Source organism: Struthio camelus, chromosome 5, assembly GCF_040807025.1.
Source record: "Struthio camelus isolate bStrCam1 chromosome 5, bStrCam1.hap1, whole genome shotgun sequence".
NCBI lineage: Eukaryota > Metazoa > Chordata > Aves > Struthioniformes > Struthionidae > Struthio > Struthio camelus.
The window spans coordinates 39,259,204-39,274,200 of record NC_090946.1 but is presented as its reverse complement, the minus strand read 5'-3'; the positions used below and the strand labels follow the sequence as shown (position 1 = coordinate 39,274,200).

The 14,997-nt window shown below is 36.7% G+C and overlaps 1 protein-coding gene across 1 annotated transcript in view; it reads right to left on the bottom strand.

Annotated features, from left to right (window-relative positions):
* Positions 1–14,997, bottom strand: part of MYBPC3 (myosin binding protein C3) — a 65,441-nt gene that overhangs the window by 10,276 nt on the left and 40,168 nt on the right. Inside the window, exons 24-28 of the mRNA XM_068945708.1 lie at positions 12,153–12,341; positions 9,939–10,073; positions 8,568–8,735; positions 7,092–7,180; positions 1,574–1,769 (exon numbers count right to left, since the gene is read on the bottom strand). Of these exons, the coding sequence (XP_068801809.1) occupies positions 1,574–1,769; positions 7,092–7,180; positions 8,568–8,735; positions 9,939–10,073; positions 12,153–12,341 (777 nt within the window). The remainder of the gene's footprint in view (positions 1–1,573; positions 1,770–7,091; positions 7,181–8,567; positions 8,736–9,938; positions 10,074–12,152; positions 12,342–14,997) is intronic.

Genomic DNA, 14,997 nt, shown 5'->3' with positions numbered 1-14,997 from the left:
TGATTAAGCAGGTTGCCCAAGCAGTTACAAGTTGAATACCCGTCCTCAAAGTGTGACGCATAACAGTCTGTGTGGTAAGATTACTTGCTTTTTTTTCAGCCATGTATTTTCTTTATGAAATAGCTCTTTGACCTCTGGTACATGTATATGTCTATATGCCTTTCTGCAGTACTAAACAGTGAATGGAAGATATTTGGCACTGTGCTGTAATAGCAATGTCCTGTGTATCTAGAATCACTATCCAGTTTTAGAAAGGTATTTTGGTGTCTAAGATGCACTACTCCCCTTTATCCCTGTCCCTTGGGATTATTTTGTCTCAGTTGCCATCTGCTGTGGCAGAACTATAGCCCTGCTCTTGTGCAGAAGCAGCTGGTGGAATTAAAATGTATTTGCTCCAATTTGTTATGTCTGTCTTGTTCGTTCTTGGCATCACTGCGTACTCGTTCTGCCAACTTTATCTTATAAAACTTTAAGCAAAATACAGTCAGCTTTATATTTTTTATTCCAAAGCTTTAGGAGTTATGTTAAAAACTGTACTTGTATAAAAATACTCCTTCCAAAAAGGTACTGGTACGTTGGAGGAAATTTGGGCTAGCAGTGTGAAACAGCAGGGAAAGTTAAATAAAAGTTGTCTAGAGTGTTGCATAGAGCTGTTGTGAAAAGAAATTGAATGCTGGCTGAAAATTAATGAAATCTTATTAGTCAAGATTCCAGAGTGAATCTCACAAAATCCCTAAGGATGTTATTGAAACTTTGGCAGTCCATCCATATAAAATGATACTAGAAAATAGACTAGAAATTGTGTAATAGAGAAGAAGCCTGCGCTAAGCCTCAAGCTAACTAGATACTTACGAAAAATATTTTCTTTGCCCGACTTCTGTGGATGCATTAAATGTGAGTTTGGCAAATTCACAGGATTGTTGTTACTTGTAGCTCTCAGAAGAGTAGAGGTATGTTAGTGTAGTGAATTTTATCTTCACAGTGCTGAAGAAGCTCAGTAAGAGTACCTCTATTCCAGGATTCCCGTTTCCTGCTTTGGGGACAATATGGCTATTCTCAAGAATATCAGAACTCTCTTAAATGATCTATGCAGAGCTGTGGTCAAAGCAGCAGTGATAGAAAGAAGGGTAGTAAAGATGGTCAAAGACATGAAACGATACTTTCTGATACAATACTTGTATGGCTATCAAGCGGTGTTATCAGGAGAGATACTCAAAATAAACCAAATAGTCAGTTGTATATACACTTAAACAGTGAAATTCCTTTTGAAAGGATGTTTGGATTCTGAAACTGGACCCAGATTCAAAAATTGACTGGACAAATTCATGGAAGAACAAGATCCATTAAGAGCTATTTGACAACACAGATAATCCCTCTCCTTTAGGATGTCTCTAGGACACAGATTATTTCAAGCTGGGGAAATACACTAGCTAACACAACATGTTAGCCCTTCTTTTACCTTCATCTTAGTCATCTGTTATCTAGTGTTGTCGAAGGATTCCGGGGGAGATGGATCATTGGATAGAGTCAGTATGGAAACTGGTACGATATGCTTATGTTGTTAGGTTCTTACCTATGATTTGCATTGTTATTACAACTTTATCAGTCATGTTTTCTACTTGAAGAGTGACTTCGTATGCTCCTGAGTGATGAAGCTCTGCCTTTCTGATAAAGAGGATTGTGTCTGCGTTGCTGTTCCGAATTCCCACATCTTTAGAGTCTAGTGTTTGACCGTCTTTCGTCCAAATGACTTTGGGTCTAGGTTTACCCTGGGGAGAAAAAAAGAGGTTTTTTTTTTTTTAGATTATAATAGATTTTTTTTCTTACTTTTCTTTTTCTGTGTGTGTGTTCTATAAATGTAGGAGGCATAGTTTAATACATGGCGCTGCAAGAGTAGCCTCTCTGGGTGCTTTCCTGTTTCTGTTTTTTTTTTGCAGACAAGTATCTGCTCTCATCTGTGTAGTTTGGTGGCATCAGGTCCTGAGGACACCATTTAGTTAGAGAGAAGACTGAAATCATATTGAGAACAGATACTGGAAAAATAAGAGATATTACCTGCTATTTGGGATTCATTAAGGAAATTAAGTAACTTAATGTCATTAATTTTAAAAGAGGGTAAAGAAATGGACAACCAAAAGCTGAAAGTAAGTATCACAATATATTTGCACTGCTCTTGTACTTTTTCCCAGGCATCTGTGAATCTGCATTAGATGGATGGTTGATCTGAATCTATGTTATAAATCTTATATAACAGAAACCTTTAATATGTGAAGAGTTTATTAATTTTTTTCCCTTTCTCCTGCCTTCCTTAAAACATTTGATTCGCTATCCTCAGGCTTTTTCAAAGTCTTACAAAAAATTCTTGTCATAATCTTGAAGTCTCAGGATGTAATACTTTCTGCATAATTCTTTCTGCATTGCAAAAATTGTTTTGATTACTGTCGATCTAAACAGATGAAGTGTCACCACACCTGTGAAAGATGACAATTTGGAATCAGTAAGATATCTGTGGCTTACATCACCATCAAAGTCAGTCATTTGCAGGAAAACTGGTAGATAATATTTAGTTCTTCAGAAGTACTTTGAGTACTGCTTCCACAGTACATCTCCAAAAGAAGAATCCCAAGGAACCAGGTGTGGGCCAGATCATATTAATTAACCAGATCATATTGTTTATAGTTAATCTAGGAGAAAATAATTCACTTAGTTGTTTTTTAATTTCCTGTCAGATTAGCATGATGAAACAGTGCAGTACAAGGTTAGATGAATGCCACAAGTAATACAAGTGGGTGAGAGGCGAAAGTGAGATCATCCAAGCCAACAGCTAGATCAGCTTAGGAACTGTAATCTGAGGCACTGAAGTTGGGACACATATTGCTGTCCATCTCTAGTAAACAGTAAAAGAAAGCATCTCCAGAAAGCTCTTCAATTCACCGCATATCTGGAAAATACTCTGTTAAGTCGGTATCTTTTTCTTTAGGCTACATAGGGAGGTTGGGACACTCAGCTCTTAGCTTAGGTGTCTAAGGGTAGGTGGAATAAAAATAAGCCTTTGTGCTTTGCTGCTACTTTATTTCAGGTTTGTCTGCTATTTGCTCTGAAAGTCTATACGGCATCATTTAAATTTTCTGTGATATTAGAAAAATGTCTTAAATAGGAGGAGTCTGACAGACACGTGGCCAAAATTATACTTAAGGGGCTTCTAAGCCACCTAAAAATTGCTGTTCTGTAGTAGATGCTCAGTCTCTGTCTTTTGAAACATCACATGTTGTACCAAACTGATACTACGTCAAGGCTGATAATGAACTTCGGATGAGAAATTTTCATGGATCTTTCGTCTTCCCCATTTGGTCACTGATCTTCTTACTGCTTCCTGCAAGGAGTAGAATCACCTCAGGCCAGTAACTCTGGAATACTAGCTACAAGGTTTTTTTTTTGTCCAGTTCAAGTGTACTTTGAACTTATTTCATGGAACACTCTTACGAAAACCAGTTGGAGGAAGGATTGGCTTCCCTCCTCCAGCTGGAAGCTATAGTAGAAGTTCTTGAACAAGAAAATGGGTTTATCGCAATCCATGGCAGACTATCAATCTTGACAAAATCATTTACTCTACTTTCCACATACTTTTATATTTTAACATGGTATGAAGATTCTGTTTGATAATTGTGGCTAGAAGAAACATCTCCAATGATGTGGTGTTTCAAAATAGAAACAACCCACTTACAATGTTATAACTACATGGAAGAGAGATTTTTGGTTTACATTTCTAAGTTGTCTAGGCATTTACAGCTAGATACTTGACTAGTTTATCAGAATGCTTGCAAGATGAAATAATGTAAAGTAGATAGCAGATCTGGCCCTAAATTTCTTGGTAAAAATTGGCAGCAGAAATCAAAGCATTATAAAGTCTCTTTTTTTCTATACTTCATCACAAGAAGTGACTTTGCTATAGGTTAAGCCTTGCAACTGCTAGTGTTTTAGTGTGATTGATCACATATTTTCATTATACCTCCTTATTTGAGGTGCTGAGAGTAACTAGTGAAAGATTGCAAGTATTGGTTTTCATATACGTTCATATACTTTTATACTCTGAAAAATGCAAACATATAGAAAGCATGTTCCTAATACATATTCCAGGGGACTGGATTTCTGTAATGTGTAATAGGTAATTCCAGAGTAAACAGCGAGTGGCAGAATTAGTAAATAGCACAGCAGCGAAATCTCAGGGACTTTTACTGCAAGGAAAGAACAAATTTAAATGCTGTTTTTAATTTTTATATTCACGCATATATGATGGGCAAGGAACAGCTCAGTAATATCGTGAATCTATTCCACTGGTAACACATAAAATCCCTTCAATCAAGTGCCCCTTGTAGTTAATTTTGAAGTAAGAATGTGTTGAATCCCCTCCTTTCAGCATGTCCCATGTACTTATAGGCACTCAAGAGAAAAAGACATGGACTAATAATACTCTTCTTATTTGCTTTTGTCAGTACATGTTCATCTAAAAATCTGAATATATTTGCAAATGGGATTTGGTTACCTTGGCAAGGTATTTAATAGAATTTCAATGTTGCATGACAAAGCAGAGACAACAGAGGACAGGTGATTTTGACGGGGTTGCACAGAAACTATAAATAATAGAAGACACTGACGCTTTTATTAGATAATATTCTTTACTTTCTGCTTGTGTTACGTGGCTTAGGATTTCATAGAAATTCTAGTATTTATGTATTTTCTCCTATATACTTTTGTAATTTGAAGATTGCAGGCATATCTACTTAGAGGCCTTTTCCTTCAAAAGTGACTTAATCTTTTTCAAAATATAAATAGTGAAATGTTCTTTTGCCTTGCTTTTAAAAAAATCACTCAGTATTGGGTACTCTAAGTAGCTTTTATTATATTAAAATAAAGCTGCAATTCAATACTAGTTACAAATTTATTTTACTAATCTAAAAAAAATCTCTTGAATTAAAATTCATCTGGTTTTGGTCTCAGGGTAAAATTTGTTGTTGATGGATAGATTTTATCATTTTTTCTTAGACTTACCTTTAAGGAGATCGAGTTTATACAGTTGCATAATTTGTTTGTCAGTCAGTCAGTCCACTCAGCTTTTGAATCCGTTGGTTCATTTCAGCTAAATTCAACAGTGGACTAGGAATCTCTAAGACTAGCTTAGTATAGTTTTGTGAAAATTTGTGACAGCGTGGAACACACAAACTTCAATTAGTGTCCCCATTAAGTAAAGTCAGGGAAGACGAAATCTTTACCCATTTTATTTGGAAACAGCTGGTGGATCAGACAGGGCAAGCGAGGCTCTGAATTAGATGCCCTGTGTGCTTTCTCTGGCCCAGGGAATTGAGAACTGGCAGTTCTTGGGGAATGTTGCAATGAGGCTGTCCTAAGCAAAAGAGGTGGGTTATTGTGCGGGGAAGATGCTAATACAGGGGATGCGGGACACAAATCTATAAACCTCCAACTTTATCAGTTCCTTTGTTTATGGAGCAACTTGTCAATATCTGCGCAAATTTTCTTCAGACATCAAAACAGCAAAAATATCTGTTTATTTAATTTTAAAATGTTTTTAAAGGCTTACACCAGCTCAGAAATATCATATGTAGAATGTTCAATTTTGCGTGTGATTAGACCTCAGTGAAGGGGCCATTTCAACAATTTTGGAGATAAGAAACATGACAGGAAAAAATAAGCATGTGATTATGTTAAAGAAATGCAAGCGTGCAATTCAGGACAGTTACTCCATGTACCGGTTTGCAGCTGTTTACTGATTAGATATATCTCTGTGCAAAAGCAGCTCTTCACGTAACTAGGCAGAAGACGTGTATATATATTTTTTTTCCATAGTTTTTGCTCTTATACTGATATATTTGGTACTGATAATGCCCAAACAAACAAACAAAAAAGCTACTATGTCTCCTTTACTTAAAAATGGTTTGAGTATCTCCAGCATCTTTCACCTGAGAGTTTCAAAACTGTTTACTAATAGCATTGATTACATTTTCATAAACATCAACTGTGGACAGCAGAGAAATTTTAGTTTCCTCAAATTATAAATGAGGAACAGATGAAACGATTTATCTATGATTACCCAGGATGTCTCCATCAGAACCAGAATCTGCAGCTCCTAATTTGCATTCATGTGTCTCACTCAGAAGACCTTTTTCCTTTCATATACCCATTCTTGCACTATATTGAGATTATAGCACTGTATCTTGAAAATATGCATGTGGTGTTTTAAGATTAGTCATTATAATTGTTTATATAGTTGTAGTTGTATATATACCTGTAGCAAATGAAAGACAGGGTAACTGTTAAGCTTTGTATTCAACCAGTGTGTATGTATATGTTAGCAATTTTTTGCATGCGCTGAGTGCAGTTATAGTTACATACATGCCCTGTTGAAGAACTTTGCCATGGTTCACCTTTTTACACCTTAAACTCATGTATAGTTGTATCCATCCTATTCTTTTCATACCTACAGATTCTGTACAGGGCCAATTGTGATAGTTTGTTTATATACAAACTCTAGTTTTCATAGTCCATCTTACAGAAATGCACATAAACACTTTTAGCTAATTAGTGTCCTAGTAACATCATGTACCTTGGCTCCAAAAGAGTAGTTGGTTGAATTCTTACATTTTTGTGAATTTCTCTTTTTAAGATGCGTTCTATGGTTAATAAGAGGGCTCTAGAGTACAGTTACTTTCTCTTTTTACAGTTACTTTTTCCCCAGAAGGAGGGATCATGGATAAAACTGTAACTGTAAAAGTCACAATTCCTTGTTGATGATTCCCCTGGGATGGCACAGGTATTACAGTATGGATGCAGGGCCAAGGCTGAAGGCTTGGTCTTGTGGCTAATTGTCTTTATATCTATACAAATGGTAAGAATTATTACAAGAATATTACTTGTCAAAAAAAAAAAGAATCAGAGAGAGATAAAGTTATATATCATCCGCCGTATTTTATTTAAGTACTGCTTAAGCAGTGAAGCAATTAGAGCTTGCATAAGGGAAATAATATTTTAGATAAGCAGTGATAAATAACTATAAAAAACCAGAAACCAATACATACCTGAAAAGGGATGACAATATTGATTGTCTCACCCACTTTCTTCACCAGAGTCTGTCTGAGGTGGCGTGGCAGCCAGATTTTGGGACGCTCTGCAGTTAAGGATTATTAAGTTAAACACAAAGCTTTTTGTTGTTTGAAATATTACTTACAGAAGAAATAAGACAAAAGAGGAGAGGCTTGAACTCTTGCAAGCGTAAGAAAATTGAGCAAAGACTGTTTATGCAGGGTAGGGGATCAGTCAGTTCTCTAAGTATATTCAAATGGCTACTGGATACAAATTAAGCAGCAAATCTCAGTTACATCTTAGGTTTCATTGACAGCAGGACTTGTGAAATTTTATTGCATCCAAAATGCAAGATTCAGGTGACTTCCACTGAATGTGAGTCTTCTGTATGGGCTTCATTTATTTGCAGAACCTTGTCACTGCAGTAGAAGGGACAGGACAAAGGGTATACTGAAGTAAAAGAATGGTTATGGATTATGATTAATCTATTGCTGTATTAATACTATAGCTCCTTGTAAATTGCCATTTGGAGATGTTTACGGACTTGTTCAGAAAGTGGTACGATCAATGGATTTTCTTGCCCTCAATCATTCTTTTCCTCAGTCACTCAATTACAGATTTTCGTTGGGGTGGGAGGAGTGGAGTAGCAGAGCATCTGCTCACTTTTCACTAGCAAAAGTAGATCTTGGCACCTGCTCTCATAGCAGCTCTTAGCGCTATGCTCCTTCTTCCAGTCTCTGCTTTCCTTCACCTCTCTGGGAGGCTTTTTGTGTTCTCTATGTGTCCCATGTTTTTTCCTCAGGCTTTTATAGAAATAATTTCTTAAACTATAGTTGGAGTGTCTGTCTTTATGCCCACTTGGTTTTGAAATGCATTACAGTTCTGTTTCATTTACACTGGGTCCTCTTACTGTCAGTGACAGTCTGGTAGACGCTTCATGTTAGTCAAGGCTGACGAATTCACTGTCAGCAGCTCCTGATATCTTTTGGACTCCAGTCAAATGAATTATAATCTCCTGCTGTTGGGTGATACATAGGCTGTTAATTAACAACCTAGGACAATCAAATACAAATAACTGCTTTATTTGAAGAGTCCCTCATCTCTTGTCCCATGCAGCGTGATCATTTTACGTTATTATAACAGCTATTTCAACAGAAAAGTAAATCTGAAAAAAGATGTCTCTTAAATGCTGAGAGCAGTATTTCAGGAGGTGAAATGTACATGTTTTTGAAAGTATGAAGTAAGATTTTATTTTAAAAGCTACTCTTCAGAAATATAAGACCTGGACAGTATAATAATATTCTCAACATCAGAAGATTTTTTTGCTCACAATCAAACTGAAAGTACTGTTTATATGTTATACTCAGAAGAAGATGTAGGCTTGTCAACCCCAGAATTTTGTCTGCATTGTGTATATGATGAGGGTTTTGACCGAAGGAGAAAGATGAGTGAGATTTACCCTAGATACTCACGCAGAATCTCTTGAACGGTAACAGGCTCTTTGATTATTGCTGCTCCACTCTCGCCAGCCAGGTTTATAGCCTTTATACGAAAATAAAGTTTGTCTCCTGTGACCAGGTCTTTAATCAGTGCAGATGTACGCTCGGTTAGGCCAGGAAGAGCTGGAATCCATTCCATAGCTGCAAGTACAGGGTATGCATAGTATAATAATTTGTTTACCTTCCAAACTGATGCCTTGTCTATTATTGAAAGTAAATTTGTATTAGAGGAAAATGAATTTAACATGCAAAACCACACTTAGAATAAAATAAACTAAGCTGGAAAAAGAACTCTGGTTTCAGAAGGTATGTTTACACATGGAGTTCAGGAACATGTGAACTTTACTTTATTCCGAATGGCTTAGGGTAAGGATGGTTTCTTTGTCATTCTATTTTAAGTCTTCAGGGAGCTTAGAGCGGTAGAGTTTTCTCTACATTTGTTTTCATTAGCAAGAAGGGGAGGGGAATATTTTGAAGGCATCTTTAGCAAGCAAGTGAAGCCTTATTTTCATTTCTTCATGGAATAAGTGGATCTCTTGTGGATGTCCAAATGGAATGGTGGGAGACATGTACTGAAAACAATAACAGAGCACATAACTGTTGCAATTTGTTATCACTTTTTCATTCTGACGCTATAGAACAGAGTTCCTGGGGTTTTCTTAGTTATTATAACAACACAGAAGTGCTATTGATAAAATCATCCTAGGATGAGGTCATAGGGATTCTAATAATTCCATCTTAATATCTCATTAAAGACTAGAAATTACTTCTGGATAAATTATACCCTATAGTTTAGGTTATTGGCAGTTTTGCTTAGTGATAGAGAAAATACCATGATTGAAGTGCTTATACATTTGTTTGATTTTTTTATGACATACACGTTGTAACATCACAGTAAGTTGAAAGTTGTAGATACAGTGCAATTATACTTTCTGTTATCAGACTACAAGTATTAAATGAGACTAGGTGACAGTTACTGGAAAATAACTGCAGTGTTTGACTTACAGCTGTGTTATTGTATGGTTTTAGGGAATATACAATTTATGAATGCTACAGAAGTATGGTAATAGTGACTACAGAACTACGCTGGCCTTTTTGTACTTTTCTGTATCAAAATTTAAGATGATGATTGTGAAGATATTAAGGTTGATGTGACTGTCTTGGTGTTAACAGTCATGTCATGGTAGGTCTGGTGATGGTTGGCAAGGATGTTAGCAGTAGCTTAGAGTTAAACTTTAATGATACTGGATATGGTTATTTGTTGTGATATTGCAGTGAAACTATTGCAATTGTAGTATTTTAATAATGTTTAGTTGCTGCTGCCCAGTGCTAGTGCTTACTTACATCCATCTTTGCAGTATTCCACAATATAGCCATCTAATCCCCCTGCTCCAATCCGTTCAGGGGGTCTCCACTTCAAAGCAACAGTGCTGTCAGAAACATCTTCCACTGTAAAGTGGGTTGGTTCACTTGGAGGAGCTGTAAGGAAATATATAGAAGTAATTTCTGAGACATAGCAATATAACTGTGAGCATTCAAAGACTAGAAGTAGTGATTAGCATCTGAATTACATACCACTATCTGTTTTTAATAAAATACATTTAATTGAAGCACAGTTGTAAATTGTAACACCTAATACTTCATTTAACAGAAGTGCAACACAAGATTCCTATAATAGGAAAGGAATGAGAAGTCCAGATAGTAGTAGGTCTTCACATATGCTCCCTTATGAATAAAAGCTGGTTGAAAAAGGAAGAGTTATGGACAAGTGAGTCAAATTATCAGCAGAAGTTAGCAGAAAAGTTTCAAAATAAAAATGCATACAATTTGTATGCCGTACCTCGAGCCTGAACATAATGAGGGGTGAAAAAATGAACATAATCAGAGGACCAAATTCATCAGTGGCTAAATTTGATATACCTCATTTTCCTCTAATAATGGTGAAAATGCCCAAAAGTTATGACTACATATTTACAAAAACATCAGATCCATTTTGTGCATTTGTAATAGAGACAAATCGGGGGGAAAAATGTTTTGGAGCTGAAAAAATTTCACTTCTGTTACATATAGCTATTTCACATCTCCTGAGACCAGGAGTCTCCTTGCTCTTTTTAAATTCCATAGTTCAGAGGGACCACGAGCTAAATTCTGTCTTCTTATACATAACTCTTGCTTACTAATTAAAAAAAAATAAACAAGAAAAGCTCTTACTGGAGAATCCCAAAGCCTGAATACACATAAATGCTACTGTCAAATCACTGATTCCAAAAAGCAAACAGAAGGATGACTTGTTCAAAATAACATTTGGAATGACTGGAACATAACATTTAGTATACATGATGTAAAAGCAATAATGTTAAAGAAATAAGTTGGACATACTGTATGAGTATAAATAAAGATTATAAACTGAACATTTTTGAATACACTTAACAAATTTTACATATTAGAAATATTTCATATATAAAGTAAGTTAAATACAGTTTTATAAACTGTGCCACTCATGGAGATTGATCCTAGTTCCTGAACTTATTACAAAAAACATATCACCCAGTTTTCTTTTTGTAGCTGTGTCAAAATTTTTCATATTGAAATTGGAGCAAGGAGTGTGAACCAAGTACAGGAGGCAAAAGCCGTTGCGTGCATACACAACCACACAGTACACATTCGAAACCCCAAACCTCTTCTCTGAAGCAATAAGTGTGAACTTAATCCTTAATCAAGTAATTCTCTGCCTATCCCGTGAAAACTTTGGACCTTTTGGTTCGGTAGCTCCTCTGGAAGGTTCCTGTTTGCCCTCTTTTGTTGCAGACCAGCTGTTGTTGGGTGTTTGAAACCCAGAATTAGCAGACCCTTCTTGCAGTTCATCCTTTCCTTCTGACCCATTCACTGCATCATCTCCTTTTACATAATCTCCTTCAGCAGGCTGTCCCCCTTCACTGATATTTGTAAATTTGGCAACTCTAGTCATTTTAATCTCCAGCTATTTGTATTTTTGTGGCTCTTCTTTTTAAAGCTCGTAGCAGGCAGGCTTCCAGAGGACTCTTTCTGTTTGCTCCCAGCTCATGAACTGCAGGAGACACTGACTGCTGAGATGGGAAGAATTATTTATAGAAAATAATTCCTCAAATATTTTCTTTACCAGCTATCCTTTTAGCTGTGGAGGAGGCCAGGATTAAGGGAATACTGGGTAGGATACTGTGATATTTGCACCCATAACGGAATGGGGGAAGCTGAGAGTGACTAAATCTGTCAATTAGTTCCCCTCCTTTCCAGACCCAGCTTGACTCTCACACTTCTAATTATAACAACTAGAAATTCATCAGCAATTTCATGAAACTGGAACCTCTGTGCTTCTCAGGAAGGGGAATGAGAGATGGGAGAAGAGGAAGATGAGAAATGAAAAGCTTGATTAAAACAGAATATAGAGATGGCCAACAGCATCTTTTTTTTTTTTTTTAACATAGTCTTTTTGGGTATGAGGACAGTTGAAGTGAAGAAGTGAAAGTTATCCTGTCGTGGTTTTGTCCTAGCAATAACGTACAATGTGGTAAAACTCACCAATTGGCATGAAGGGTTGTGAGGCAGGGCTTGGCCGGGACATGCCAATAGAATTCACAGCATAAATCCGCATCTCATAAACTACTCCTTCAATCATTCGCTTGGCTTCATAGGATAGCTCTTTTAAAAGGTCGAAGTTCAGTCTCATCCATCGATAGCTCTTCTTCTTCTTCCTCTCTAAAATATAGCCTGGAAAGGATATCTCTTATGATGTAAAGGAATTGCAACGTTATTTCACACACAGGAGAAGAGAAAATCACCTTTGTTTCATGGTATGAAAGAGCCAAATATGATCCAGAATTATTGCACATAACTGAACTGTGTGAAGCTTTGGTATTTTCCTCCAGTTTCTTCTTGTGTTTCTTTCTTGCTCTCTGACATTCTTGCATGAACAATTATGCTTTTCAGAGTGGAACCCATTTGAAATAGTCTTTCTGTGTCTGTTATTAGGCTTTAAGTATATTTTGCATGTTATACAATAGTATTACTCTACTTAGATGCATGCAAAATAGACATACTAGTAGAACTGGTATAAATGATAAATCTTTTCTGGCATTAGTGCTATCGTTCACTCCTAATGGCAGGGAAATGCATGATACCCAGCAGTTCCTCTGAGGGCCCTTTTAGTGAAGGAGAAATTGCCTTAAATTGTGTAAGATAAGACATAGAGTTAAAAAAAAATCTTTCTTGTATTCAGCTGCAATTCACTATTCTTATTATTGACTAATATCATCAATCCTAATGCAAAAAATTAGCAGGAAGAGCAGTTTGACACTTCCCTTCATGTTTTTAAAAGTAGTTATCACAGAATTTGTGCTAAATATCTCTGTCCATGCCTAAGTGCTGGAATCAGAGAGTGCTCCCCCAGACTGGGCCCAGACCCGAGCTATTCTTCAGGCCTGTAGTGGAGTGATTCCTGGACATGCACCATTTTCCTTGCTCTGGTTTCCTTGGGAAGGAAAGTGAACCTCATGATTACAGAGACCCAGGCTAGTGGGATGCAAGGCAGAACGCACGCATCTGTAGTATAGCTTAATATAGTCTGTATGCCTAGAGTCCAGGTCTTTAGCACATAGTACTAGTTCCGCCCCCCCCCCCCCCCCCCCCCCAAAACACACCATACAGTAGTCCCCCTACTCCCTCATCATGTGCAGCCTTTTCCACAGCACTATGTTATTTTTCAGAATGATGAAGCCAGACTGGATGATCAGTTTTCAACATAAATTGCTTTTCTCCCCAAACTGGGAACATTGTCTGTGATTCTCGATCTTTAATTTGGAGGAAAAGTTTGGAATCAAATTGGAAAAGTTTGTAGCAAATTCTTTTCCAGTGACCTGCTACAGATGATATGCTTGCGTGTGATGCTTGTAGACTTCTTTTAAACAGATTTGTTTTAAAACATCAGAATCATCAGGAAGTGCATGGTATGTGTAAATCGCTATTCAGTATATTTATATGTATGATATGCTTATCTCTGCACCTAGTCCACAGAGGATATAAGTCGGTTGCAGTGATTTGCTAGGGCAGTATAGGTCTATAGCAAACAAATTGTAAAAGATGGTGAATTGAGCTCTGTAGGTCGGCAATTTAATTCCTGCTTTTGACAAAGGTTATCTCTATCAAATTGCAGGTATCCCTTTGTTATACCTGAGCAGTATGGTTCACCCTTATAGGGTCTAAAAGGAAGTGGAGAACAATAGGCAGAGTTGCTGACATGCTATAGGTACAGATATCCTGCATCAGCCTTTCCTGTCTATATTGAATTTCAGCAAGAGCATGGGTGTCTAAAGAATGTTTTGGGAAGTGAATGGCAAAAGTTCCTTTAGGCTGACAGGTTGCATCATTGCTTCTAGTGCAGAAAGTTCCTCCTGGCGTGCAGTTGTCTCCTTTTTTCCACTAACTTTTTAGCATGCTTTTATATCTTGGTTTGAATGGACGGTACAACATCTTGGCTCTTGTTTGGATATTTCCTTCTATTTTATTCTATTAATTTATTCTATTTTATTTTATTGACATTAACAAAATCATGCCTTTTATAGTTTCCAAACTGTGTGTGTTTTCCAAATGTGTGTTTGCTTTCCAAAATATATGTGCCCTAACAACTAAACGAAACCAAATCATGGGCTTTGCCTAGTCGAAGTACACTGGGAGGTTTTGACTGGGGTAACACAACAGCTACTGATATATAGCTTTGAACATAACAGTTTAAGTCTCTAACTTCTTGCTTGCTTCCTCTCAAAACAGGTGAAACCGCAAAGGTGTGGCCCAGTAGTATCCTGTTTATTCCTGCACAGATAACTTCTATTGAATTAAATAAGGTTATTCCATTCTTGTGGAAGTAAATGAAGTCTAAATATCCAAAAGCAAATACAAATTGTTCTCTTCTAGGTACTATGCAGGAAATTAAAAGAATTTTAGAGCATTCCTAGCCTGGACTGTGTATAGGTCTCAGTGTACTTAAAATAAGAAACTCAAACTCCAGTTGTCCTTATTAAACAAACTGCTGGATTTGGAGTCTAGAGGATTTTTTCCTTGAAATTGGCCAAGACCCTACCTTATTTTTTTTTCCTTCCTAGGATCGCAGGGAGTTTTATGTAAAAAATATCATGCTCGGTAGACATTTATGATGGTATTGATGATATTCTTGATCTTCTCTGTTTAATTTCTGTAACAGATTATAATTTTAGCCTCTAGTACAGATTTTAAGGTAATTACAGAGATTGAAGGGGTTTGTGACCTATGGTATGTGGTTGGTTTGGGATGAAGTAGGATTATAAAGTAGTCTTCTAAAGGGAATGTGCATTGCATGATTGCTTGAGACTGCGGAGGACTGGAGTTGATGACT